Below are 27,268 nucleotides of genomic sequence, written 5' to 3'. Positions count from 1 at the left end.
CACACCTATAATCCCAGCACTTTGGGAGGCTGAGGCAGGCAGATCACTTGAGGTCAGGAGTTCAAGACCAGCCTGGCCTTGAACATGGTGAAACCCCATCTCTACTAAAAATACAAAAAAATTAGCCGGGTGTGGTGGCATGTGCCTGTAATCCCAGCTACTTGGGAGGCTGAGGCAGGAGGATCGCTTGAACCCAGAAGGCAGAGGTCGCAGTGAGCTGAGATCACAGTCTGGATGACAGAGCAAGACTCTGTATCAAAAATAAATAAATAAATAAATAAATAAATAATCAAAATAATAATATTTCATGACACATAAAAATTGTATGAAATTCAACTTTCAGCATCCATAAATTAACTTTTACATTCTGTCAATAACAATCCCCCCAAATTATGGAAGTTTGTTTTATTTCTTGTTATGTATTTACCCACTTCATACCCTCAATTTTGCCTGTTGGCCCAAAGCATAAAATATTTATTCTAGCCAGGCATGGTGGCTCATTCCTGTAATCCCAGCAGTTTGGGAGGCCAAGGCAGGTGGATCACTTGAGGTCAGGAGTTCGAGACCAACCTGGCCAACATGATGAAACCCCATCTCTACAAAAAATTCAAAAAATTAGCCAGGCATGGTGGCACATGCCTGTAATCTCAGCTACTTGGGAAGCTGAGGCACAAGAATTGTCTGACCCTGGGAGGTAGAAGTTGCAGTGAGCCAAGATAGCATCATTACACTCCAGCCTGGGCAACGAGAGTGAAACTCTGTCTCAAAAATAAAATAAAATAAATTAAAAATAAATAAATAAAATAGAGATCATAAGACTGACAAAACAGACTTTTTTTTTTTAGACAGAGTTTCGCTCTTGTTGCCCAGGCTGGAGTGCAATGGCATGATCTTGGCTCACTGCAACCTCTGGCCCCCGGGTTCAAGTAATTCTTCTGCCTCAGCCTCCTGAGTAGCTGGGAATACAGGCGCCCACCACCACATCCAGCTAATTTTTTGTATTTTTAGTAGAGATGGGGTTTCACTATGTTGGCCAGGCTGCTCTCAAACTCTTGACCTCTTGACCTCAGGTGATCCACCCACCTCAGCCTCCCAAAGTGCTGGGATTACAGGTGTGAGACACCATGCCTGGCTCAAAACAGAATTTTTATAGCAATAAGATGCCAAATTTCTACCTGACTCTGGTACATCACATAACAGATAGCAGACCCTGAAGGGCATCAAAATATTTTACCCCAAAATATATTTATTTGACAATATTTTGAAATGGCCCTGCAAAGCTGTCTCCCATGGGGGAAATTTGCATCTGTAGAGAATTTCCATTAATGTAGCCAGGACTTTCTCAGATTTAGGAGAGATTCAATGAGAGTCTGAGACTTTTGAAGGTCTGAAAAGAGACATTCACTATCTATTCTGAGGTCTGCTACCCAGAGGCTTCATCTACGTAACAAGAACCTCAGCTTCCACAACCCCTTTCTTAACCCAAGCATTTCTTCCCACTGACTTCAACGCTTTTTTTTTTTTTTTTTTTTGAGATGGAATCTCGCTCTGTCGCCCAGGCTGGAGTGCAATGCAACCTCCGCCTCCCTGGGTTCAAGCGATTCTCCTGCTTCAGCCTCCAGAGTAGCTGAGACTACAGATGTGTGCTACCACACCCAGTTAATTTTTGTACTATTAGTAGAGACAGGGTTTCACCATATTGGCCAGGCTGGTCTCGATCTCCTGACCTCGTGATCTGCCCTCCTTAGCCTCCAAACTGCTGGGATTACAGGCATGAGCCACCATGCCTGGCTTGACTTCAACTCTTTATTTTATTTTATCTTACTATTTTTTTTGGAGATGGAGTTTCACTCTTGTCGCCCAGGCTGGAGTGCAATGGTGCGACCTCGGCTCACTGCAACATCCACCTCCCAGGTTCAGGCAATTATCCTGCCTCAGGCTCCAGAGTAGCTGGGATTACAGATGCATGCCACCACTCCCAGCTAATTTTTCTACTTCTAGTAGAGATGGGGTTTCACCATATTGGCCAGGCTGGTATCGAACTCCTGACCTCAAGTGATCCATCTGCCTTGGCCTCCCAAAGTGCTGGGATTACAGGTGTGAGCTACTGCAACTGGCCTGTTTTATTTTATTTTTGAGACAGGGTCTCATTTTGTCCCCCGAGTTGGAATGCAGTGCCACAGTCATGGCTCACCGTAGGCTCGACCTCCTGGGCTTAAGTAACCCTCCCACCTTAGCCTCCCAAGTAACTGGGACTACAGGTGCACATCACAATGCCCAATTAATTTTTAAAATTTTTTTGTAGACACCGGGTCTCACTATGCTGCCCAGGCTTGTTGAAAACTCCTGGGATCAAGCCATCCTCCTCGGCCTCTCAGAGTGCTGGGATTACAGATGTCAGTCATTGTACCCAGTCACTTCAACTCTTTAGACAAAGCTTAACTTTTTCAACCAATTGCCAATCAGAAAACCTTTGAATCACCTATGACCTGTAACTCCCCTGGAGTTGTCCTGCCCTTATAGGCTGAAGCAATGTGTACTTTACATGTATTGATTGATGTATTTGCTTGTAACCTCTGTCTCCCTAAAATGTATAAAACCAAACTATAACCCAACCATCTGAGGCACACTTTCTGAGGACCTCTTGAGACTGTACCCCAGGCCATGGTCACTCATATCAGCTGAGAATAAACTTCTTTTTTTTTTTTTTTTTGAGATGGAGTCTCGCTCTGTCACCCAGGCTGGAGTGCAGTGGCGCAAGCTCTGCCTCCCAGGTTCACGCCAGAGAATAAACTTCTTTAAACATTTTACAGAGCTTTTTTTTTTTTTTTTTTTTTTTTTGGTCAACATAGACCATTCACCTGGCCCCTTAACTCCAACAGAAACTCCAGATTTGCCTTTGGAATCAGGAGGCTGAGCTTCCTGACTTCCCAACTCTGGGATTTAGAACAAGTCACTTTCCCTATTGAAACCTCTGTTTTCTTCATCTGGGAATGGGGCAGGCACTCACATAGGTTTGAGGAAGCCACAGGGCTGGTCACTCTTCACTTGTGTCCAGCGTCCCATCCACCTCGCTGGCATGACCTTGCCTCCCCCTGCAGCACTGGCCCGTCTAGGGCTCCCCACACCTACATATCTGGCCCTGATGCCCCTCACCAATCTCTGCCCCCACCGTACCAAAGATGGAGCCCCACATGGCGACTCCTACATTGCTCTGGGGGCACAGACCTCCATCTGCCTGGAACAGCCTCCCACCTTCCTCATCAAGTCCTGTTTTCTTACAGGAGGACACCCACATGCCCCAGCCATCCCATCCCCAAGGACTGGCCAAGCAGTTCCAGCACACCCCTCGGGTGGTCTCAGTGTGTGCCCTTCTCCAGTTCCTCCGGGTCTGGGCCTGGGTCAGCCCTTTACACACACGGGTTCCCAACAAGTAGCTTCCAGATGGCCTGGTGAGGCTGCAGGGCAAATTTCCAGGACCATGCCCCGCTTCTCCACTCCATCCCCCAAGGACAAAAGCCTCCTCAATTCCGACATCCTAATCCTGCTGCCCCTGTCTCCACAGATCCTCCCCGCAGAGAATCCCTGCCTATCCTGCCCAGGCCCTCTGCTTGCTTCTGCCTTCCCAGACCGGCTGCAGTGATCATTTCACCCAGCCATGGTCACTTTCACCATATTAGCCAGGCTGGTCTTGAACTCCTGACCTCGTGATCTGCCCACCTTAGCCTCCCAAAGTGCTGGGATTACAGGTGTGAGCAGCCACCGTACCTGGCTTGACTTCAACTCTTTATTCTATTTTATTTTATTTTATCTTATTATTTTTTTTTTGGAGATGGAGTTTCGCTCTTGTCGTCCAGGCTGGAATGTAATGGTGAGATTTTGGCTCACCGCAACTTCTGCCTCCTGGGTTCAAGCAATTCTCCATTTCAGCCTCCCGAAAAGCTGGGATTACAGGTGTGCACCACCACACCTGGCTAAATTTTATATTATTAGTAGAGATGGGGTTTCACCATGTTGGCCAGGCCGGTCTCAAACTCCTGAGCTCATGTGATCCACCCACCTCGGCCTCCCAAAGTGCTGGGATTATAGGCATGAGCCACCGAGCCTGGCCTATTTTATTTTATTATGTTATTTTATTTTTGTGCCTGGTGGCAAATTTACATTGGACTGGTTAGGCTCAAGCGTCTGGTACACACATTTTCCTTTGTCAGGTCTTGCAAATAAACCTTTGCTCCTAGGGAAGTGGTCCTTCTAAAACGGACCTTGGTTTTGGCTGCCAGATGAGAATTGCTTCCAGCAATGAAGAATGCTGTCCAAGGAGTTCAAGACCACCCGGAGAAACACAGTGAAACCTTGTCTCTAAAAGAAATTGTTTTAGGCCGGAGGCAGTGGCTCACGCCTGTAGTCCCAGCACTTTGGGAGGCCAAGGTAAGAGGATCACCTGAAGTCAGGAGTTTGAGACCAGCCTGGCCAACATGGGGAAACCCCGCCTCTACTAAAAATACAAAAATTACCCAGGTGTGGTGGCGAGCGCCTGTAATCCCAGCTACTCGGGAGGCTGAGGCAGGAGAATCACTTGAACCCGCGAGGCGGAGCTTGCAGTGAGCCGAGATCGCGCCACTGCACTCCAGCCTGGGCGACAGAGCAAGACTCCGTCTCAAAAAAAAAAAAAAAAAAAAAAAAATGTGGGGGAGGGGTGCGGAGGTTGGAGGCGGCAGTGTCCGCCGCAACGGTTGGGGCTGCGCGTGCGAAGGTGGCGGTGTAGGCACCTGCGCTCGGGGAAGGCTGGCGGCGGCGGCCGGGCCATGGCCAGAGACCCCCTCCTCTGGGCTCCCTGAAGTCCTGGGGAGCCGTGACCCATGGGATCGTCGAGCAGCCGGGTGCTGGGCCAGCCGAGGCGAGCCCTTGCCCAGAAGGAACAGGGTGCCAGGGCCAGGGGCTCGGCCCGGAGGCCGTACACTGGAGACGATGCGGCGGGCTGCGGCTTCTGTTACTGCCCGGGCAGTCACAAGCGCAAGCGGAGCAGCGGGCCCTGCTGCTACTGTCACCCGGACTCGCACAGGGACGAGGATGAGGAGGAGGGGGACAAGCAGCAGCCGCTCCTCAACACCCCTGCAAGGAAAAAATTAAGGAGTACATCCAAATATATTTATCAAACATTATTTTTGAATGGTGAAAACAGTGACATTAAGATTTGTGCTCTAGGAGAAGAATGGCGATTACACAAAATATATTTATGTCAATCTGGCTACTTTTCTAGTATGTTCAGTGGTTCTTGGAAAGAATCCAGCATGAATATTATTGAACTGGAGATTCCTGACCAGAACATTGATGTAGAGGCACTGCAGGTTGCGTTTGGTTCACTGTATCGAGATGATGTCTTGATAAAACCCAGTCGAGTTGTTGCCATTTTGGCAGCAGCTTGTATGCTGCAGCTGGATGGTTTAATACAGCAGTGTGGTGAGACAATGAAGGAAACAATTAGTGTGAAAACTGTATGCGGTTATTACACATCAGTAGAGATCTATGGATTAGATTCTGTAAAGAAAAAGTGCCTTGAATGGCTTCTAAACAATTTGATGACTCACCAGAATGTTAAACTTTTTAAAGAACTCGGTATAAATGTCATGAAACAGCTCATTGGTTCCTCTAACTTATTTGTGATGCAAGTGGAGATGGATGTATACACCACTCTAAAAAAGTGGATGTTCCTTCAACTTGTGCCTTCTTGGAATGGATCTTTAAAACAGCTTTTGACAGAAGCAGATGTCTGGTGTTCTAAACAGAGAAAAGATTTTGAAGGTATGGCCTTTCTTGAAACTGAACCAGGAAAACCGTTTGTGTCAGTATTCAGACATTTAAGGTTACAATATATTATCAGTGACCTAGCTTCTGCAAGAATTATTGAACAAGATGCTATAGTACCTTCAGAATGGCTGTCTTCTGTGTATAAACAGCAGTGGTTTGCTATGCTGCGGGCAGAACAAGACCGTGAGGTAGGGCCTCAAGAAATCAATAAAGAAGACCTAGAGGGAAATAGCATGAGGTGTGGTAGAAAGCTTGCCAAAGATGGTGAATACTGCTGGTGTTGGACGGGTTTTAACTTCGGCTTTGACCTACTTGTAATTTACACCAATGGATACATCATTTTCAAACGCAATACACTGAATCAGCCAGGCAGCGGGTCTGTCAGTTTACGGCCTCGAAGGAGCATAGCATTTAGATTACGCTTGGCTTCTTTTGATAGTAGTGGAAAACTAGTATGTAGTAGAACAACTGGCTATCAAATACTTATACTTAAAAAGGATCAGGAACAAGTGGTGATGAACTTGGACAGCAGGTTTCTGACCTTCCCTTTATATATCTGCTGTAACTTCTTGTATATATCACCAGAAAAAGGAATTGAAAATAATCGTCACCCAGAAAATCCAGAAAACTGAAGATCTCATCAGTTGGAAACAGTAGCACTTTGAAAACTTTCAGGCCAGCTTTAATTTAATGGCCCTACTGATATTCACATCTAAGGTGACTAACAATGACAAAGGCCTTATGAACTGTACGGACAATACAGAAGACTATTCTTATCCTCATTGCATTTCTATGCATATACAAAAAAAAACCATTTTAAAGCCAAGAAAATATCTGTCAAACCATTTCTGTCAGTACGATGTCAACTCATGCTTTTAATTCAGCATCAGCAGAAAATGACTGTAGGTAAATCTCACATTTATCTGCAACAAAATATAGATTTAATTTTTAGCTTAAACTTTTTTTCTACCTTATGTTAGTGGACCTCAGTTATCCATCTGTAAATTTATTTTTATTTGGCTAAAATAATCTAAAAGAATAATTTGGATGGCCAATTAGAAATGCTCTTTTGAGCTGGGGCATTTAAAGCTTTCCTTTAATATTTTTACCTGCTCATTATGATTCCTCCTTTTAGTCTAATATCTTTCCAGTTCATACTTGTTTTTAATCATTAAATACTTTCTTCCTGGTTTGGAGACTAAGCTGAGAAACTTTTTTTAAACTTAAGCATTGTCATATGCTATTTTTTAAAATTTGGCTTTCCTAGGATTTTAAGAACAATGAAAGTTAGCTTCACACCTTCAAATGATCTTGAATGAGTGAAAAATCAGTTTGATTCCAGGGGTATTTCTTGTCTTTTCTTTGACAGTCTGTACATCTTTATTATTAGTTTTTGAGTTATTTATGTACCAGATATTATACTTTTAAACATTTTAATATTCTCTGATCTTTACAATTATTTATGTTCAAATTTTAGTTGGGAGTTTTGTTTCCTACTTAAGCTCAGGACTTGATACCCTCTGAGTTGAGTGGCTTTGAGTGACATGCTAACAGCAATTTCATAGTAAATGTAAATAAGGTCAGAGGATCTAATATAGAAGCTGATGACGCATTAATGTAAAAATGGAACTTATTTTTGTCAAAAATAAGATGTACACTTGTCATGATTTATATATGTTGACCTTTTGTGTTTATTGCTGTTTTGAATAGAGCCATGTTCATTTTCTTTCCAGTTAGAGTAAGTACTTCTGTGGTTAATGTATATTTTTATTCTGGCTTTTAAAATGGGAATAATTTGTATGTATCTGTGCAAATAATAAATGCGCATTTGGAAAAAGATTAAGTAAGCTCTTATATGAAATGGACCAAAAAACCCCCCTTAATTGAAACCAACATTTTTTTTCTTTCTAGTTAGATTTTTTTCCAACTCCTTTTAACTTTTGGAATTTACTAATAATTTTTTTCTTTCTTAATGATATGTCCATAGGTTCATAAATTGCTTTTTCTTTTAAAATTCATCTACTTGGTTTAATTTAAAGGAACCTTTTAAATGCCTCACCCTTGACCCCCAGAGCTGGATTTAAATGTTTCTAATACAGTGATTTGGCTGTTATCAAGAGGTTACATTTCAGCTGGGCGTCAGCCGGGCATGGTGGCTCACACATGTAAGCACAGCACTTTGGGAGGCCGAGGCAGGCGGATCATTTGAGGAGTTTAAGATCAGCTATGAGCAACATGGTAAAACCCCATCTCTACTAAAAATACAAAATAAAAATAAGCCGGGCGTGGTGGCACACGCCTGTAATCTCAGCTACTTGGGAGGCTGAGGCAGGAGAATCACTTGAACCCGGGAGGCAGAGGTTGCAGTGAGCGGAGATCGCACCACTGCACTCCAACCTAGATGACAGAGTGAGATTCCGTCTCGAAAAAAAAGAGGTTACGTTACTTATTTTTATATTTGACTATATTAGGCCTCCTTCATGGGAAGCTGTTGTTTTCTTTCCGTCTCATTACTGTATAAGAGGTTCCTGACCCTTTATGTATTGAAAAATATAGAAATACCAAACTTAAATTATTTGGATAATTAAATTTTTGAAAATCTTGGAAGGAAAGATAATGTTTGAGTATATTAATGAATAAAGTTAACTGTTTCATTACACTTACATAAGTTAACTGGCCAAATTGGAATGATATATGGTTTCATCCACTGGTTCTGTCCTGGCCACGTTGCTTATGTCACCCATAGACAGGATAATTCTTTCTTCAATCACGAGTAGGTTAATGTTCTTATTTGAGAAGTTGATCATTGTCAGCTAGTAATTCACACTGGTAGTAAACATGTGCTTTTGTTTTCTTACCAAACACTTTTATGTGTTTGCATAGTATGTTCTTTTCAATAGAAATATTTTCAATAGGCCGGGCGCGCTGGCTCACACCTGTAATCCCAGCACTTTGGGAGGCCAAGGCAGGCGGATCACAAAGTCAGGAAATCAAGACCATCCTGGCTAACACGGTGAAACCCCATCTCTACTAAAAATACAAAAAAAATTAGCCGGGCGTGGTGGCGGGCGCCTGTAGTCCCAGCTACTCAGGAGGCTGAGGCAGGAGAATGGCGTGAACCCGGGAGGTGGAGCTTGCAGTGAGCCGAGATTGCACCACTGCACTCCAGCCTGGGCGACAGAGCAAGACTCCATCTCAAAAAAAAAAGATAATAAAAAAAAAAGAAATATTTTCAATAAAGTGTTAATAGTGTAAGCTAAGATATTGTATAAACTATGGTTTATGAAAGAAAAATTTTTGTAAAATTACCTGGGCATGGTGGCACATACCTGTAGTCCCAGTTACTCAGGAGGAGAATCACTTGAGCCCAGGAGTTTGAAGCTGTAGGGATCTGTGATTGCACCACTGCACTCCAGCCTGGGTGACAGAGGGAGGCCCTGTCTTTAAAAAACAATTGTTTTTATAAGAATGCTAGTCAAGAAATGAGTTTCCAACAGGCACTCTTGGCCCCAATTAATGTTTCTCCATTTTGCCAAAAAAAGTGAAAACTGGCCTCTCATGGGTGGGACCAGTGCACCCTGACCAGGTGCAACTGGCTGGGGCTGGTGTCACAGGCAGTAAAGGAATTTACTGAGACAGTCATAGGTAAAGAATGGCAGATTTATTTGAGAAAGTTCAAAGCTACATTGCAAGGTTACAGTGGGCAGCACAGCAGAGAAGGGGCTGTCTGCAAAGAGGCAGGGCTGGAGGGAAGTTTTATAGGGTCATGCTGGAGGAAGCTACGTGCAGAAGGAAGTTGTACTTCTGGGGCTACATGAGGAGCAAGGTATTTGGAAACAGGATGTTGTGCCAGCAGGCTGTCTGTGATTAGCTGTCTCTTGGAACAGTTGTTCCCCCGCACCTGGGACCCCTTCCTCAGTGTGGCTTCCCTATCAGGACTCCACACTAGGGTGGAAGCAGCTTTGGATGCCACAGTCACCAGATTATCTTTCTACATTCTAGCCATTTCTTCTGTTTTTGTCCCCCACGTTTTTATTGAGACATAATTAACATACCACAAAATTCACTTAGGGTTCACGATTCGATAGTTTTAGCATACTTGGAGCTGGGCAGTCATCACCTCACAGGTTTAGAGTGCTTGCATCACATACAAAATAAATCCTTTACTCGTTATCAGTCATTCCCCATCTCTACACTCCCCCGAGCCCTAGGCAACCATTCGTCTATTTTGTCTCTATAGATTTGCCTATTCTGGAAATTTTATATTAAAAAATGGTTTTTGTGGGCTGGGCGCGGTGGCTCACGCGTGTAATCCCAGCACTTTGGGAGGCCGAGGAGGGCGGATCACGAGGTCAGGAGATCGAGACCACGGCGAAACCCCGTCTCTACTAAAAATACAAAACATTAGCTGGGCGCAGTGGCGGGCGCCTGTAGTCCCAGCTACTCTGGAGGCTGAGGCAGGAGAATGGCGTGAACCCGGAAAGCGGAGCTTGCAATGAACCGAGGTCTTGCCACTGCACTCCAGCCTGGGCGACAAAGCGAGACTCCGTCTCAAAAAAAAAAAAAAAAAAAAAAAAAAAAAAGGTTTTTGTTTTTGAGATGGAGTCTTGTGCTGTCATCCAGGCTGGAGTGCAGTGGCGCCATCTCAGCTTACTGTGACCTCTGCCTCCGGGGTTCAATCGATTCTCCTGCCTTAGCTTCCCAAGTAGCTGGGATTACAGGCACCTGCCAACATGTCTGGCTAATTTTTGTGTTTTTAGTAGAGACGGGGTTTCACCATGTTGGTCAGGCTGGTCTCAAACTCCTGACCTCAGGTGATCTGCTGCCTCGGCCTCCCAAAGTGCCGGGATTACAGGCACAAGCCACAGCACCCGGCCAAAAAATGTTTTTTGAGACAGGATCTCGCTCTGTTGCCCAGGCTGGAGTGTAGTGGCAGAATCACAACTCACTGCAGCCTTGACCTCCCAGGCTCAAGCAATCCTCCCTCCTCAGCCTCTCAAGTAGCTAGGACTACAGATGCATGCCATCATGCCCAGCTTTTTTTTTTTTTTTTTTTGTAGAGATGGTGGTGTTGCTGAGGCTGGTCTTGAACTCCTGGGCGCAAGTGATCCTCCCACCTTCACTTCCCAAAGTGCTGGGATAACAGGCATGAGCTACCGCGCTCAGCCTAGAAATTTTACATAAATGGAATCATATAATATGTGGCCTTTTGTGTCTAGCTTCTTTCACTTGCCGTAGTGTTTTCAAGGTCAGCTACACTGCAGCATGTATTAGTGTCTCTTTCCTCTTCATTACCAAGGAATTTTCTATATACGTATATTTTTTTGCTGGTTCCCCCTCAGAGGATGAACCTTTTTTTTTTTTTTTTTTTAGTTTAAATGTAGACATTCAAGCCAGCGCAGTGGCTCACACCTATAACCTCAGCACTTTGCACTTTGACAGACTGAGGTGGGTAGATCATCCAAGGTCAGGAGTTCGAGACCAGCCTGACCAACATGGTGAAACCCTGTCTCTACTAAAAATACAAAAAATTAGCCGGGCATGGTGGTGGGCACCTGTAATCCCAGCTACTTGGGAGGCTGAGGCTGGAGAATTGCTTGACCCCGGGAAGTGGAGGTTGCAGTGAGCCGAAATTGCTCCATTGCACTCCAGCCTGGGTGACAGAGTGAGACTCTGTCTCAAAAAAAAAAAACAAAAACAAAAACAAAGAAAGAGCGTGGAGGTTTAATAGGCAAAAGAAAGAGAAAGAAGAATAGTTCTCTCCTGCAGAGAGACAGAGGCCGCTGAGTGGCTCTTCTGGTTAGTGGTGCAATGCACCGGGTTTCATACACGAGCTTGAGGATGTGGTGTCTGATTTACATAGGGCCCAAAGATTGGCTGGACCAGGTGTGACGTTTAGTGTCCACCCCACTGTAATGTTTTATTATGCAAATGAGCTTCCTACCTGGAGAGCACCATGTTGTCTGCTCCTTACTGTACACGTGCCTGACGAAGAAAAGGGAAGATGGAGCCTTCATGTTGAACATGCCTGACCCCCAGGTAGCCTTTTCCTGTTGGCACAGCTGCTGGCATGCCCCCAGAGGATGAACCTTGAAATAGTGCTGGGTCCTGCGTCTTCTGCCTTCTCTGTCTACATTCCGCCCCTAGGTGAGCTCATCCAGTTTCCTGGCATGAAATCCCACCTTTATGAAAATGATTCAAATCTCTTTCTCTAATCTGGCCTTTTCCCCTGAGCTCCACAAATAGTCTTCCTCTCCACTTCCTGATACATTGTTCTTAAAACCTGAGGAATCTCCAGAGAGGTAAGAGTGTCTTTGATATGCTAATGAGATGACTGCTGGCTGGGGGACCCCTAGGTAGCTTCAGGAGGTGGGCAGGTCACTGGAAAGACCAAGGCACATTTAGAGGACTGGGATTTTCAGCTCCACGCCCCACCCTCTACCCCGCCCCTGCCCCGCCCCCAACCTCCCAGGAAGGGAGAGGGGCTGAAGGTTAAGCTGATCACCAGTGGCCAGTGATTTAATCAATCATGCCTCCATTAAAACCCCAAAAAACGGGATTCAGGGGGCTCCCAGCTAGCCAAACACGTGGAGGTTCCTGCAGGGTGGCACACTCCTTTCTCCATACCTCGCTCTATGCATCTCTTCTGTCGGCCTGTGTGATATCCTTTATAGTAAATGGGTAAATGTAAGTGTTTGCCTGAGTTCTGGGAGCTACTCTAGCAAATTAATAAAACCTGAGGAGGGGTCATGGGAACCCCAATGTATAGCCAGTTGGTCAGAAGTTCCAAAGGTCTGGACTTGCAACTGACATCTGAAGTGGGGGACAGTCTTGTGGGACTGAGCCCTCAATGTGTGGGATCCGACACTAACGTCAGGTAAATACTGTTAGAGTTAAACTGAATTAGAGGACACACAGCAGGTGTCTGACAGAGAATTGCTTGCTTGCTGTGTAGAGGGAAAATACACACATCTGGGGTCACAGGTGTATTGACTGTTGAGTGAGAGACTAGGAATAACACTTTGGCTTTTCCTATATCTCAACAACAATCCAATAGCACTTAAATATAATTTAAAATGATATTCAAGTGGACTTATTCCAGACAGGCAAGGATGGTTTAATATTAGAAACTCAATTAATATAATTCATTACATAAATAGATAAAATGAGAAAAGATACCAGTCTTATCAATACCTACTAACAAGGCAGTTGATAAATTTCAACTTTTTTTCTTCTTTTTTTTTTTTTTTTGAGACAGAGTCTTGCTCTGTTGCCCAGGCTGGAATGCAGTGGCACGATCTCGGCTCACTGCAAGCTCTGCCTCCCAGGTTCACGCCATTCTCCTGCCTCAGCCTTCTAAGTAGCTGGGACTACAGGCATCTGCCACCACACCCGGCTAATTTTTTTGTATTTTTAGTAGAGACAGGGTTTCACCATGTTAGCCAGAATCGTCTCGATCTCCTGACCTCTTGATCTGCCTGCCTCAGCCTCCCACAGTGCTGGGATTACAGGTGTGAGCCACCGCTCCCGGCCTTTTTTTTTTTTTTTTTTTTTTGAGACAAAGTCTCGATCTGTCACCCAGGCTGGAGTGCAGTGGCACAATCTCAGCTCACTGCAACCTCCGCCTCTGGGGTTCAAGTGATTCTTGTGCCTCAGCCTCCCAAGTAGCTAGGATTACAGGTGTGCGCCACCACGCCTGGCTAATTTTTGTATTTTTAGTAGAGACAGGGTTTCACCATGTTGGCCAGGCTGGTCTCAAACACCTGACTCAGGTGATCCACCCACCTCAGCCTCCCAAAGTGCTGGGATTACAGGCGTGAGCCATCGTCTTTTTTCTTTTTCTTTCTGTGTTTTGTTTTGGAGACAGGGTCTCCATAAGTTGCCCAGGCTGGATTCGAACTCCTGGGCACAAGGAATCCTCCCATCTTGCCTCCCTGAGTAGCCAGGACTACAAGCACACATTGCCATACTTCATTGAAAACAATTTTAGAGACAAGGTCTCACTCTGTCACACAGGCTGGAGTGCAGTTGTAACTGAGTACCTCTATCTAAGGAATGATTTAATTATTTTTTCTCTCTTCTTTTCTTGTTCCCCCCCTTCCCCGTTTCCTACTTAGCCTTTTAGAAATACAAATATAGCCTTCTACCTCCCCGTCACCAGACTCCTCCCAGGGAAAGTTTATCTAACTATGGGCTCCAAGACAGAACAAACCAAGGGTTAACAGTTGATTTGCAAACTGAAGCATGCCGGCTAAGGAACTCTCACCCTATAGCAGGCTGCCTGAGAGACACCAGCTTGCCCACAAAGATGGCAGCAGTCACCAGCACAATGGCCCAGTAGGTAAGGCACCAAGTTAACACAGAGACCCCCCCACCTTGCTCACTTTCTCCCTTGCTTTTTAAAAGTGCCTGCTTTTTGCTCCAAAGGCCAAGTGGCATATTTAAAGGCAGGATGCTTGTGGTGCCTTTTCCCCTAAACTAGCTTCATAATACATTACTTTCTTTCTATCAGACCTCACTTTTGCTAATTGAACTCTGCACGCAGCAAGCAACTCACCTGCTATTGGGTTACAGTTCTGGTGGCCCAGACTGGGAAGTGCTGTGCGCTCCGGGCAGGCCTGTGCTTGACCACCTGCTTTCACTACTGAGTGAGGCCTCGGGTCACCTGTGAGCACCAGCCGCTCGTGGCTAGTAGACCCCATGATGGGGATGTTAAGGAACTTCTCAGAAGCGGCCAAAAATGCTTTTGTTTTTGGGAAACCTCCCTTTTGCCTCCTGGCACAATGTTGGCTGCCTTCAATGCTTCCCTGGTTCAAAGAAAGTTCACTTTCTTTGTTCACTTTTTTTGTGGGGTGGGGGGAAGCCACCATCATTAGGAGCTGGTTAAGTTGGTTGGAGTGCACCTGACTGCCCTCTGCCTTGTTTTGGGTGTCACTGCTCTACTTAAGATTTGGCTGGGCGGGGCGCAGTGGCTCACACCTGAAATCCCAGCACTTTGGGAGGCCAAGGCGGGCAGATCACCTAAGGTCAGCAGTTCGAGACCGGCCTGGCCAATATGGCTAAACCCCGCCTCTACTAAAAATACAAAAATTAGCCAGATGTGGTGGTGGGCGCCTGTGATTCCAGCTACTTGGGAGGCTGAGGCCAGAGAATCGCTTCAACCTGGGAGGCGGAGGTTGCAGTGAGCCAAGATCATGCCACTGCACTCCAGCCTGGGCAACAAGAGCGGAACTCCATCTCAAAAAAATAAAAAAGAAAGATTTGGCTGTCAGTGATAACATTTGAGCATTTGCGTTCGTCTGCATGTGGGGCGCCAAGAGAGCTCTACTCAGATGGGACTCAGCAGTCCGCAGAGTCATTTGGAACTGCGGAGGGAAATTGAAGACCCCACCCAGCCTCTCTGATTGGACTCCTTTGGAAGTACGCTGTTTGTTTGCACGTATGAATGTATGACTTTGTGTGTGGGCCGTGATCCCTTCTTCAACAAACAATAACAGTGTGGATAGCGACCCCACATTCTATAGTGGCTGGAGCGTTTCCTTTCGGTTGCTTTATCTTTTTTCCTTCCCCTCCTTTCTTTCTCTCACCCCACTTGTAAAACCTGGCTCCTATGTGGAAGCCAGCCAGGCTCTATCTTCCTCTATTTTGTTTTCTGCCTGCTTTACATGAGTGTGTATGTGTGTGTTTATGTGTATGTACAGGCATTTTGTTTCATGTTGTGGCCACAAGGTGCCAAATTGGCTTAAAGTTAAGAAGTACTCATAAATTAAGTAAAGTCTTTAAAAAATAAGCTGGCCTTAAAATTATTGGCAAAATAATATTAGAAATGTCTTAAGAATTGTCAACATACATTTTCGTTTGGATTCATTGATCAAGTGGTTTCATGTTGATCTCTGCCAGATGTTATTAGGTGTAAAAATTTTGCATAAAGCCGGGCGCGGTGGCTCACGCCTGTAATCCCAGCACTTTGGGAGGCTGAGGTGGGTGGATCGAGACCGTCCTGGCTAACATGGTGAAACCCCATCTCTACTAAAAATACAAAAAATTAGCCGGGCGTGGTGGTGGGCGCCTGTAGTCCCAGCTACTTGGGAGGCTGAGGCAGGAGAATGGCGTGAACCCGGGAGGCGGAGCTTGCAGTGAGCCGAGATCAAACCACTACACTCCAGCCTGGGCGACAGAGTGAGACTCCATTTAAAAAAAAAAAAAAAAAAAGTTTGCATAAGAGTTATAAAACTATAATGCAAAATTTTGATCCAAACAGAATGATCTTTGTGAAATTTTTGATAAATAAGACATTTAATAAAAACAGGCTGGGCTCCTGCCTGTAATCTCAACACTTTGGGAGGCCAAGGTGGGAGGCTCACTTGAGCCCAGGAGTTCAAGACCAGCCTGGGCAACATAGTGAGACCCCTTCTCTAAAAAAAAGGAAAATAAAAAGAATAAAACAGCTAGGCCAGCCATGGTGGCTCATGCCTGTAATTCCAGCACTTTGGGAGGCCGAGGCAGGTGGATTACCTGAGGTCAGGAGCTCAAGACCAGCCTGGCCAACATGGCAAAACCCCGTCTCTACTAGAAATGCAATAATTAACTGGGCGTGGTGGTGGGCACCTGTAATCCCAGCTACTTGAGAGGCTGAGAGAGGAGAATTGCTTGAATCCAGGAGGCAGAGGTTGCAGTGAGCCAAGATCATGCCACTGCACTCCAGCCTGGGCGACACAGCCAAACTCCATTTCAAAAATAATAATAATAATCGCTTAAATCAAACATATGTTGTCAGAAAAATAGAAACTTTAGGCTGGGCGTGGTGGCTCATGTCTGTAATCCCAGTACTTTGGGAGGCCAAGGCAGGTGGATCACTTGTGGTCAGGAGTTGGAGACCAGCCTGGCCAATAGGGTGAAACCCCATCTCTACTAAAAATACAAAAATTAGCCGGGTGTGATGGCAGGCGTCTGTAATCCTAGTTAGTGGGGAGGCTGAGGCAGGAGAATCACTTGAACCTGGGAAGCAGAGCTTGCAGTGAGCCAAGATCGCACCACTGCACTCCACCCTGGGCGACAGAGACTCCGTCTCAAAAAAAAAAAGTAAGATAGAAACATTAATGCCTTTTAGGTCATGTGTTTAAAGATTCTTGATAAAGTAAAATAAAAACATCTTCAAAATTTATACATTTGGGCCAGACACAGTGGCTCATGCCTGTAATCCCAGCACTTTGGGAGGCCAAGGTGGGTGGATCACCTGAGGTCAGGAGTTCGAGACCAGCCTGACCAACATAGTGAAACCTTGTCTCTACTAAAAATGCAAAAATTAGTCAGACGTGGTGGCACATACCTATAATCCCAGCTACTCAGCTACAGGAGGCTAAGCCAGAAGAATCGCTTGAACCTGCGAGGTGGAGGTTGCAGTGAGCCAAGATCGTGCCACTGCACTCCAGGCTGGGTGACAGAGCAAAACTCTGTCTCAAAAAAAAAAAAAAAAAGTCAGGCACAGTGGCTCATGCCTGCAATCCCAGCACTTTGGGAGGCCAAGGCGAGGGGATCACCTGAGGTCAGGAGTTTCAGACCAGCCTGACAAACATGGAGAAACCCGGTTTCTACTAAAAATACATAATTAGCCGGGTGTGGTGGCGCATGCCTGTAATCCCAGCTACTCGGGAGGCTGAGGCAGGAGAATCACTTGAATCTGGGAGGCGGAGGTTGCGGTGAGCCGAGATCACGCCATTGCACTCCAGCCTGGGCAACAAGAGTGAAACTTTGTCTCAAAAAAATAAAAAATAAAAAATAAATGTATACATTTGGTCTAAATTAGGCAGGCCAGGTACTATCTGCTAGATACTTTAAGGCCATAAACTGCTTCTATGACTTTTAATATACAACCTGATACATGGTTAACATTGCTTACCTACGAGGATTTTCATCAAAAAGTAAAAGCTGCTGAGAGTTCACATTGTAACACATGCTTGAGACTACCAGAGAAACAGGTTTTACACGCAAGGTGCATAAGGAAGGTAGAATGTGTTTTTGGTAAAAGATTGTAAGATATGAAAATATATTTTTTGTTCAAGGGAATATGATTTTGTCTAATTCAGAAGTTCTTAAGGATTGTCTAATCTAAAAGAGTAATGGGACAAAATTGAAGATTTAGATAAGTCGTAAAGGATTTCTGAAGGATTGATCTTGTAAAGAAAATTCTGTGGGTTTGAGCAAGTTGGCTAAGATTTTGAGGAGATTATTTTGTTTTTCTGTAGGTTGAATATTGAAATAAAAGTACATTGGTCAGATATGGTGGCTCATGACTGTAATCCCAGCACTTTGGGAGGCCGAGGTGGGCAGATCACTTGAGATCAGGGTTCGAAACCAGCCTGGCCAACAGAATGAAACCCCGTCTCTACTAAAAATGGTATGGTGGCAGGTGCCTGTAATCCCAGCTACTCGGGAGGCTGAGGCAGGAAAATCACTTGAACCCAGGAGGCAGAGGTTGCAGTGAACCAAGATGGCACCAATGCACTCCAGCCTGGGTGACAGAGCGAGACTCCGTCTTAAAAAAAAAAAAAAAAAAAAGAGTATATTGATGCAGGGCCAAAACTGGGCCCATGTGTCTGAATAACAAGGTGTTCTTGAATTGAGCTGCTGTTTAACAGAAACTTGTAAAGGGCTATAAAAGGCTTATGGAAATGTTACATTATGGTCAAACTAATTAGGATTGGATAGATTTGTCTATAAGGTTTTATTAAGAATCAGGTTTACAGGGCTGGGCATGGTGGCTCACGCCTGTAATCCCAGCACTTTGGGAAGCCAAGGCGGGTGGATCATGAGGTCAGGAGATCCAGACCATCTTGGCTAACACAGTGAAACCCCGTCTCTACTAAAAATACAAAAAAAATTAGCCAGACTTGGTGGTGAGCGCCTGTAGTCCCAGCTACTCAGGAGGCTGAGGCAGGAGAATGGCGTGAACCTGGAAGGCGGAGCTTGCAGTGAGCTGAGATCACGCCGCTGCACTCCAGCCTGGGCGACAGAGTGAGACTCCATCTCAAAAAAACAAATCAGGTTTAGCCAGGCGTGGTGGCTCACACCTGTAATCACAACACTTTGGGAGGCTGAGGCAGGTGGATCACCTGAGGTCAGGAGTTCAAGACCAGCCTGGCCAACATGGTGAAACCCCTTCTCTACTAAAAATACAAAAATTAACCAGGTGTGGTGGCAGGCGCCTGTAATCCTAGCTACTTGGGAGGCTGAGGCAGGAGAATCACTTGAATCCAGGAGGCGGAGGTTGCAGTGAGCCGAGATCACGCCATTGCACTCCAGCCTGGGGGACAAAAGTGAGACTTCATCTCAAAAAAAAAACAAAACAAAAGAATCAGGTTTAACATTAATAGTATGCTAATGCAAAGGTGAAATTTGGCTTTCTCTTTTGAACAAGATTTTAGTGCAATATTAAAAGATAATAAAAGATTTTTGGCTGTATATGGTGGCTCACGCCTGTAATCCCAGCACTTTAGGAGGCCAAGGTGGGTGGATCACTTGAGGCCAGAAGTTCAAGACTAGCCTGGCCAACATGGCAAAACCTTGTCTCGAGTAAAAATACAAAAATTCGCCGGGTGTAATGGTGCATACTTGTAATCCCAGCTACTTGGGAAGCTGAGGCAGGAGAATCACTTGAACCCAGGAGATGGAGGTTGCAGTGAGCCAAGATCGTGTGACTGCATGCCAGCCTAGGTGACAGAGTGAGATTCTGTCTCAAAAAAAAAAAAAAAGATAATGAAAGATTTTTGTTTGCCTTTTGAATAAATGACCAAAAAAAGGGGGGAAGAGAAAAAAGACAGATTCAGCTGGCCTCATGCTGTCTTTACTGGGTCCCATTCAGAACTGAGTATTCCCTCTGTCCGTGATTAAAGATGTTTCCCTTTTACTTATAATGACCTGGGATTCTATTTTGTAATATCAAGTGCTTAAACCTAGGCTGGGTGTAGGGGCTTACGCCTATAATGCCAGCATTTGGGAGGCCGAGGTAGGCAGATCACTTGAGCTCATGAGTTCAAGACCAACATGGGGTTGGCTAGGTGTCAGTATTTGTAAGTATACTTAATTTATGGCAGTATAGTTATTTGCATAAGGTCAATACAAATCTGTTTTTTCTCTTTTTTTTTTTTTTTTTGTTTTTTGAGATGGAGTCTCGCTCTGTTGGCCCAGCTGGAGTGCAGTGGCGCCATCTGGGCTCACTGCAACCTCCGCCTCCCAGGTTCAAGCGATTCTCCTGCCTCAGCCTCCCGAGTAGCTGGGATTACAGGTGTGCACCACCACGCCTGGCTAATTTTTGTATTTTTAGTAGGGACAGGGTTTCACCATGTTGGACAGGCTGGTCTCAAACTCCTGACCTCAAGTGATCTGCCCTCCTCAGCCTCCCAAAGTGCTGGGATTACAGGCGTGAGCCACCGTGCCTGGCCCAAATCTGTTTTCTTTGTAACAGGACACCACTGGAGACACTTTACCAAGGCTTTGACTGGAATGGCTACTTTCAGGTATAAACAGACTGCTTTAAGGAATGAAAGTTGATTTACAGAGCCTATAAAGCCCCTTGGAAAAGCTGGTCTCATACCTTGTCAACATAGTCCCTGTACAGCATTTCCTGACCCATGGTAAGTAAAGAGTATCACTTTTTTTTTTTTTGAAATAGAGTCTCGCTCTGTCACCAGGCTGGAGTGCAGTGACACAATCTTGGCTCACCACAACCTCTGCCTCCCGGGTTCAAGCGATTCTCCTGCCTCAGCCTCCCAAGTAGCTGGGACAGGCTCACGCCACCATGCCTGGCAAATTTTTGTATTTTTAGCAGAGATGGGGTTTCACTATCTTGGCCAGGCTGGTGTCGAACTCCTGACCTCATGATCTACCCGCCTTGGCTTCCCAAAGTTCTCTGATTACAGGCGTGAGCCACCGTGCCTGGCCAAGAGTGTCACTTTCTGACAGGCCCAGGAACCCCAAGTTATCTTGGGACCTTGAGGAGAGGAATTCACCCAGTTCCTATAGCATTTGCAGGCACAGATAAATTCACGGCTGGACTCAAGGCTTTAAAAAGTCTTAATCTGAGATTCCTTATAAAACAAAGTTCCAGTAAAGCCAATTTTTAAAAAAGCCGATATGACAAATAATTATTCTTGCTGTACTTTATGCAAATACTCAGGCCAAGTATTGTAAGACTAAAACTTCTTTTTCTTTTTCTTTTTTTTTCTTGGAGACAGAGTCTTGCTCTGTCGCCCAGGCTGGAGTGCAGTGATGCGATCTCTGTTCACTGCAAGCTCCGCCTCCCAGGTTCACGCCATTCTCCTGCCTCAGCCTCCCGAGTAACTGGGACTACAGGTGCCTGCCACCACGCCCGGCTAATTTTTTGTATTATTAGTAGAGACAGGGTTTCACTGCGTTAGCCAGGATGGTCTCGATCTGCTGACCTTGTGATCCACCCACCTCAGCCTCCCAAAGTGCTGGGATTACAGGCATGAGCCACCACGCCTGGCCCTAAAAGTTATTTTTCAAATAAATTTGTCCTACTATGATTTGTCTTTAGTAAAAATGGGAACTGGAGAGAGAAAAATTATGTTTCAGAAAAAACTATAGTATACCTGTTGTTAGATTCTAGTCTTGTCTACTGTTTTTGAGCTTTTATTATTTTCTGCAATTTGGACTAAATCCTGAATTCTTCCCAGGATACAATCCCAAATTAATCCTTCTAAATTTTTCTTCCATTTTTCTGAGTTGGACTCAGTGAAATTACTACTATATTATTCTTTGCAATACAGGTGAGAAAAACATGTCAGACTGCCACTGCCTTCCTCCTCTGTAATTAAGGATGCTTTGAGCCTAACATCTGGATAAACTGCCCAACATTAACCTTTGTTTTTCTTCTGTTTCCATGGAAACACCTCCTATTAAAAATCTGTTTGCCTTCATCACATGCAGAGGCCTAGCCCATCTCCAATGCCACCTTCTGGATGAGACACAGCTATTTAAGCTGATCCTTTCTCAAAAACGAGACACTTTCATGAGGATTCATAGCTCTTTTTGTAGCCTGTCAAATATATATACCCAACCAACCTGTCATCATATCCACTTAAAATTGGCAGTGGTGAACCTGCATGATAATTAAGAATTCAGGAAGTGCCTCGGATAGCCATGTGAAACATGCACCAACAAATCAAAGGTGTGTCTGACCCCACACTGTTGCTAGACCAGCGGTTGGCATCCTGGTCCAGGTCAGAACCATCCTGGTGGCAAAGCTGCTTGTAACATTGGCCCTGATTGCAGAGATGGGCATATCCCTCTGTTGTAGGGTCCACTGCTGTTGCACCCTCTGTATAGGAATGCAAGACAGGCATTCTCTCAGAGGCTCTCGAGACCTCGCACCATATTGCTCCAACAAACATCATCTGCAAGCCCAAGTACTCATGAATATTCACAACTCCAAATACATCAGTTCCATTCCGATGCCCAAAGGCTATGCTCCCTTTCAGCAGGAAGTAGCCAGAATGAATATGGTGCCCAGATCCCATAGAAATGGAATGGAATTTGTCAGTGGGGAAATGTAACTGAGTACCCCCATTTTTCTAGGGGGTAGTTTAATTTTTCCTCTCTCTTCTTTTCTCTTTCCCCCGGTTGCCCACTTTATACTTAGCCTTTTAGAAATGGAAATATAGGCTGGGTGCAGTGACTCACACCTGTAATCCCAGCACTTTGGGAGGCCAAAGCAGGCAGATCGCTTGAGGTCAGGAGTTCGAGACCAGCCTGGACAATATGGTGAAACCCCGTCTCTACTAAAAATACAAAAAGTAGCCGGGCGTGGTGGTTGGCACCTGTAATCCTAGCTACTCAGGAGGCTGAGGCAGGAGAAACGCTTGAGCCTGGGAGGCGGAGGTTGCAGTGAGCCAAGATTGTGCCACTGCACTCCAGCCTGGGTGACAGAGGGAGACTCCATCTCAAAAACAAAACAAAACAAAGCAAAACAAAAAAACCCACAAATATAGCCTTCTACCTCCCTTTCACCAGACTCCCTACGGGCAAGTTTATCTAACTGGACTCCAAGATGGAACTCTCAAGAGTTAACAGTTGATTTGCAAACTGAAGCATTCCTGCTAAGAAACTCTCACCCTAAAGAGGTTGCCTTGAGAGATACCAGCCTGCCCACGAACATGCCAGCAGTCACCAGCTCTACTGCTGGCAGATAAGGACCCCCTACCTTGCTCACTTCCTTCCAGGCCTTTTAAAAGTTCCTGCTTTCTGCTCCAAAGGTGAAGTGGCACATTTAAAGGCAGGATGCCTGTGCCTCTTCCCCTAAGCTAGCTTTGGAATAAATCATCTTATTTCTACCAGATCTTGATCTCGTTAATTGGACTCTGCATATGGCAAGCAACTCACCTTCTGTTCAGTTACATAATGGTGTGATCATGGCTTACTGCAGCCTTGAACTGCTAGACTCACGCAATCCTTCCATCTCAGCCTCTCAAGTAGCTAGGATTTCAACATATATTTTCTGTATTAATCCGTTCTCACCCTGTACTGTCTGAGACTGGGTAATTTATAAAGACAAGAGATTCAATAGGCTCACAGCTCTGCAGGCTGTACAGTAAGCATGGCTGAGGAGGCCTCAGGAAACTTATAATCATGGCAGAAGGCGAAGGGAAGCAGGCACATCTCTACAGGAAGAACTACAAAACACTGCTGAAAGAAATCATACAGGACACAAACAAATGAAAACATTCCATGCCCAAGAATTGGAAGAATCAATACCATTAAAATGGTCACACTGCCCAAAGCAATCTACAGATTCAGTGCTCTTCCTATCAAGCTACTAATGTCATTTTCCACGGAACTAGAAAAAAAACTATTTAAAAATTCATCTGGAACCAAAAAAGATCCCAAATAGCCAAAGCGATCCTAAGCAAAAAGAATAAAGCTGGAGGCTTCCCATTACCCAGCTTCAAACTATACTATAAGGCTCCAGTAACCAAAACAGCACGGTACTGGTACAAAAACAGACACATAGACCAATGGAACAGGACTGAGAGCCTAGATATAAAGCCACACACCTACAGCCATCTGATCTTTGACAAAGTCAACAAAAACAAGCAATAGGGAAAGGACTCCCTATTCAATAAATGGTGCTGGGATAGCTGGCTAGCCATATGCCAAAGATCGAAACTGGACCAACTTTCTTTCACCATATACAAAAATTAACTCAAGGCTGGGCAAGGTGGCTCATGCCTGTAATCCCAACACTTTGCGAGGCTGAGGTGGGCAGATCACTTGAGGTCAGGAGTTCGAGACCAGCCTGGCCAACATGGTGAAACCCTGTCTCTACAAAAAAATACAAAAAATTAGCCGGGCATGGTGATGTGTGCCTGTAATCCCAGCTACTCGGGAGGCTGAGGCAGGAGAATCACTTGAACCCGGGAGGCAGAGGTTGCAGTGAGCTGACATTGTGCCACTACACTCCAGCCTGGGCAACAGAGCAAGACTCTGTCTCAATAATAATAATAATAATAATAATAATAATAATAATAATAACAACAACAACTCAAGATGGATTAAAGATTTAAATGTAAGACCTGAAACTATAAGAATCCAAGAAGAAAACCTAGGAAACACCATTCTGGACATCAGCCTTGGGAAAGAATTTATGACTAAGTCCTCAAAAGCAATGGCAACAAAAACAAAATTTGACAAGTGGGGCCTAATTAAACTAAAGAGCTTCTGCACAGTAATAGTAACTATCAACAGAATAAATAGACAACCTACAGAATAGAAGAAATATTTGCAAACTATGCACCTGACAAAGGTCTAATATCCAAAATATATAAGGAACTTCAACAATTGAACAAGCAAAAACCAAATAATCCCATTTAAAAATGGGTAAAAGACATGAACAGACATTTCTCAAAAGAAGATGCCAACAAGTAGCCAACCAGCGTATGAAAAAATGTTCAGCATCACTAATCATTAGAGAAACGTAAATCAAAACCACAGTGAGATACTACCTCACACCAGTCAGAACAGCCATTATTAAAAAGTCAAAAACAGCAGCTGCTGGCAACGCTGTGGAGAAAAGAGAATGCTAATACACTGCTGCTGGCAATGTCAATTCATCCCGCCACTGTGTAAAGTAGTTAGGAGGTTTCTCAAAGAACTTGAAACAGAGCTACAGGCCGGGCGTGGTGGCTCACGCCTGTAATCACAGCACTCTGGGAGGCTGAGGCAGGTGGATCACCTGAGATCGGGAGTTCGAGACTAGCCAGGCCAACATGGAGAAACCCTATCTCTCCTAAAAATACAAAATTAGCTGGGCGTGGTGGCGCATACCTGTAATCCCAGCTACTCGGGAGGCTGAGGCAGGAGAATCGCTTGAACCTGGGAGGTGGAGATTGAGGGGAGCTGAGATTGTGCCACTGCACTCCAGCCTGGGCAACAAAAGCAAAACTCTGTCTCCAAAAACAAAAACAAACAAACAAAAAACAGAGCTACCATTTGACCCAGCAATCCCATTAGTAGATACATATTAAAAATAAAACAGATTTTTCTACCAAAAAGACACAGGCACATGTATGTTTATCACAGCAATGTTCACAACAGCAAAGATACAGAATCAACCTAGGTGCCCATCAGTGGTGGATTGGATAAAGAAAATGAAGTTCAACTTGAGGGGGAGAAAAAGAGAAAAAAAATAAAATGAAGATATGAAACATTTAATAAGTAAAAATAATTTTTTTTAATGTGGCACACATTCACCACAGAATACTGTGCAGCCAAAAAACCCGAAATAATGTCCTTGCAGCAACATGGTCGCAGCTGGAGGCCATCATCCTAAGCCAATTAATACAGGGACAGAAAACCAAACACTGCAGGTTCTCACTTAGAAGTAGGAGCTAGGCCGGGCGCTGTGGTTCACGCCTGTCATCCCAGCATTTTGGGAGGCCGAGACAGGTGGATTACCTAAGGTCAGGAGTTCAAGACCAGCCTGGCCAACGTGAGAGGAGAGAAAGGGGATGAGTAGTGAAAAACGAACTGTTGGGTACTATACTGAGTACCTGGGCGATGGGAACAATTATACCCCAAACCTCAGCATCACGCAATATACCCCGGTAACAAACTGCACATGGCCTCTCTGAATCCAAAATAAAAACTGAAATTACTTTTAAAAAATGTTAAAAAGCAAAATGCAGAATGCTGTGCGTAGTATGCTACTATTTCTGTGAAGAGAGCATGGACACTTCCTAAGAAAAAGGTGGAAAAAACGGGAAGGATAGCATTGTGTACTGCGTATACATACAGAATATTTGCAGAATGCAGTGTTGGAAGTGGATCCCATCGGTTGCTTCTTTTTAATTTTTTTCTTTTTGTTCGAGATGGAGTCTTGCTCTGTCAACTAGGCTGGTGTGCAATGGCGTGATGTTTTTCTTTTTTAATTTACATTTTTTCCTTTCTCTCGCTTTCTTTCTCTCTCTTTCTTTCTTTCTTTTCTGAGGGGGCGATTTTAAGTCTTTATTGGGAAGAATACCCACCCACCTTCCCTCACTGCGGACCATACACACACTTGGTGTCAGGGTAGGGGGCAGGTTCAGCTGCTACTTCTTTTCCAGAGCAGGTGGCACAAAACGACCCCCCAGGTAATGGTGGCGACCGGGTAACCTGGGTTGCAGACTTTTTGGGTGCTGTGAGGGAGATGAGCAAGTCTGGCTGGATCCCTCCAGAGTTTCCCTTCTCCACATCCCATCCTGAGGGAATGTTGATGCCGGCAGTGGGCACGGTGAATCCCTTCAGGACCCTCAGGATGCTGTGGAACGTTCCCGAACATCACCCTCGAAGCTGAAGCCGAAGATGGCATCCACCACCAGCTCATACAGCTCAATCATCACGGGCTCTGAGCGCATTTCCCCAAGGAAAGGGATGTCCATTTTCTGACGCGGGGTCACCAACGCAATGAAGAGGGGCTTGTTAGGCCTTTTGGGGTAATAGAGGGTTGGCTGGTTAGCCAAAGAGTTTGAGGTGCGGAGCACAGACCAGACCATCTCCTCCATTATTCCCCGGGCCACAGATGACCAGGACAGTAGTGGAGCTCCTGGACATGGACGTGGGGGAATATGCCTCGGCGATGGCTGCGGCACAGCTCAGCCCGGCCAGCTCCACAAGTCGGTCCACGCTGAACTAGTACTCGTTGAATAGCTCCTGGTCCACGGCCTGGGCTTCCTCCTGGCTCAGGTGCTTCACCGCTATGCTCGCCATGACCGCTGAGTCCCAGCGGCCACCCGAGTTCAGCCGCTGCGGTCCCCACTAGGTGGGTCCCGAGCGGCAGGCGCTGGTCTGGCTTTTGATTCGCGCAGGCGCGAGCCGCAGCCAGCAGCCCGAGCCCGGCAGCGCCCGCAGGCCGGACATCCGGCTCGCACGGCGCGCCCCGGCCCAGCCCGACGCGACCCCGGCGCAT

The 27,268-nt window shown here is 45.4% G+C and overlaps 1 protein-coding gene and 1 pseudogene across 1 annotated transcript; one reads left to right on the top strand and one right to left on the bottom strand.

The window, feature by feature from the left end:
• Positions 1-4,859: 4,859 nt before the first annotated feature.
• Positions 4,860-6,440, top strand: GMCL2 (germ cell-less 2, spermatogenesis associated). The gene has a single exon (XM_063604326.1). The coding sequence runs from the start codon at positions 4,860-4,862 to the stop codon at positions 6,438-6,440; it is 1,581 nt and encodes a 526-aa protein (XP_063460396.1).
• A 2,738-nt stretch (positions 6,441-9,178) lies between these two features.
• On the bottom strand, positions 9,179-27,268 carry LOC117980448 (NAD(P)H-hydrate epimerase-like; annotated as a pseudogene).

Source organism: Pan paniscus, chromosome 4, assembly GCF_029289425.2.
Source record: "Pan paniscus chromosome 4, NHGRI_mPanPan1-v2.0_pri, whole genome shotgun sequence".
Lineage (NCBI taxonomy): Eukaryota > Metazoa > Chordata > Mammalia > Primates > Hominidae > Pan > Pan paniscus.
This window is presented reverse-complemented; position numbering and strand designations above follow the sequence as displayed.

What these genes read in the sequence shown, in the direction of transcription:
- GMCL2 (XM_063604326.1), top strand. Translation starts at nt 4,860, where the DNA reads ATGGGATCGTCGAGCAGCCGGGTGCTGGGCCAGCCGAGGCGAGCCCTT.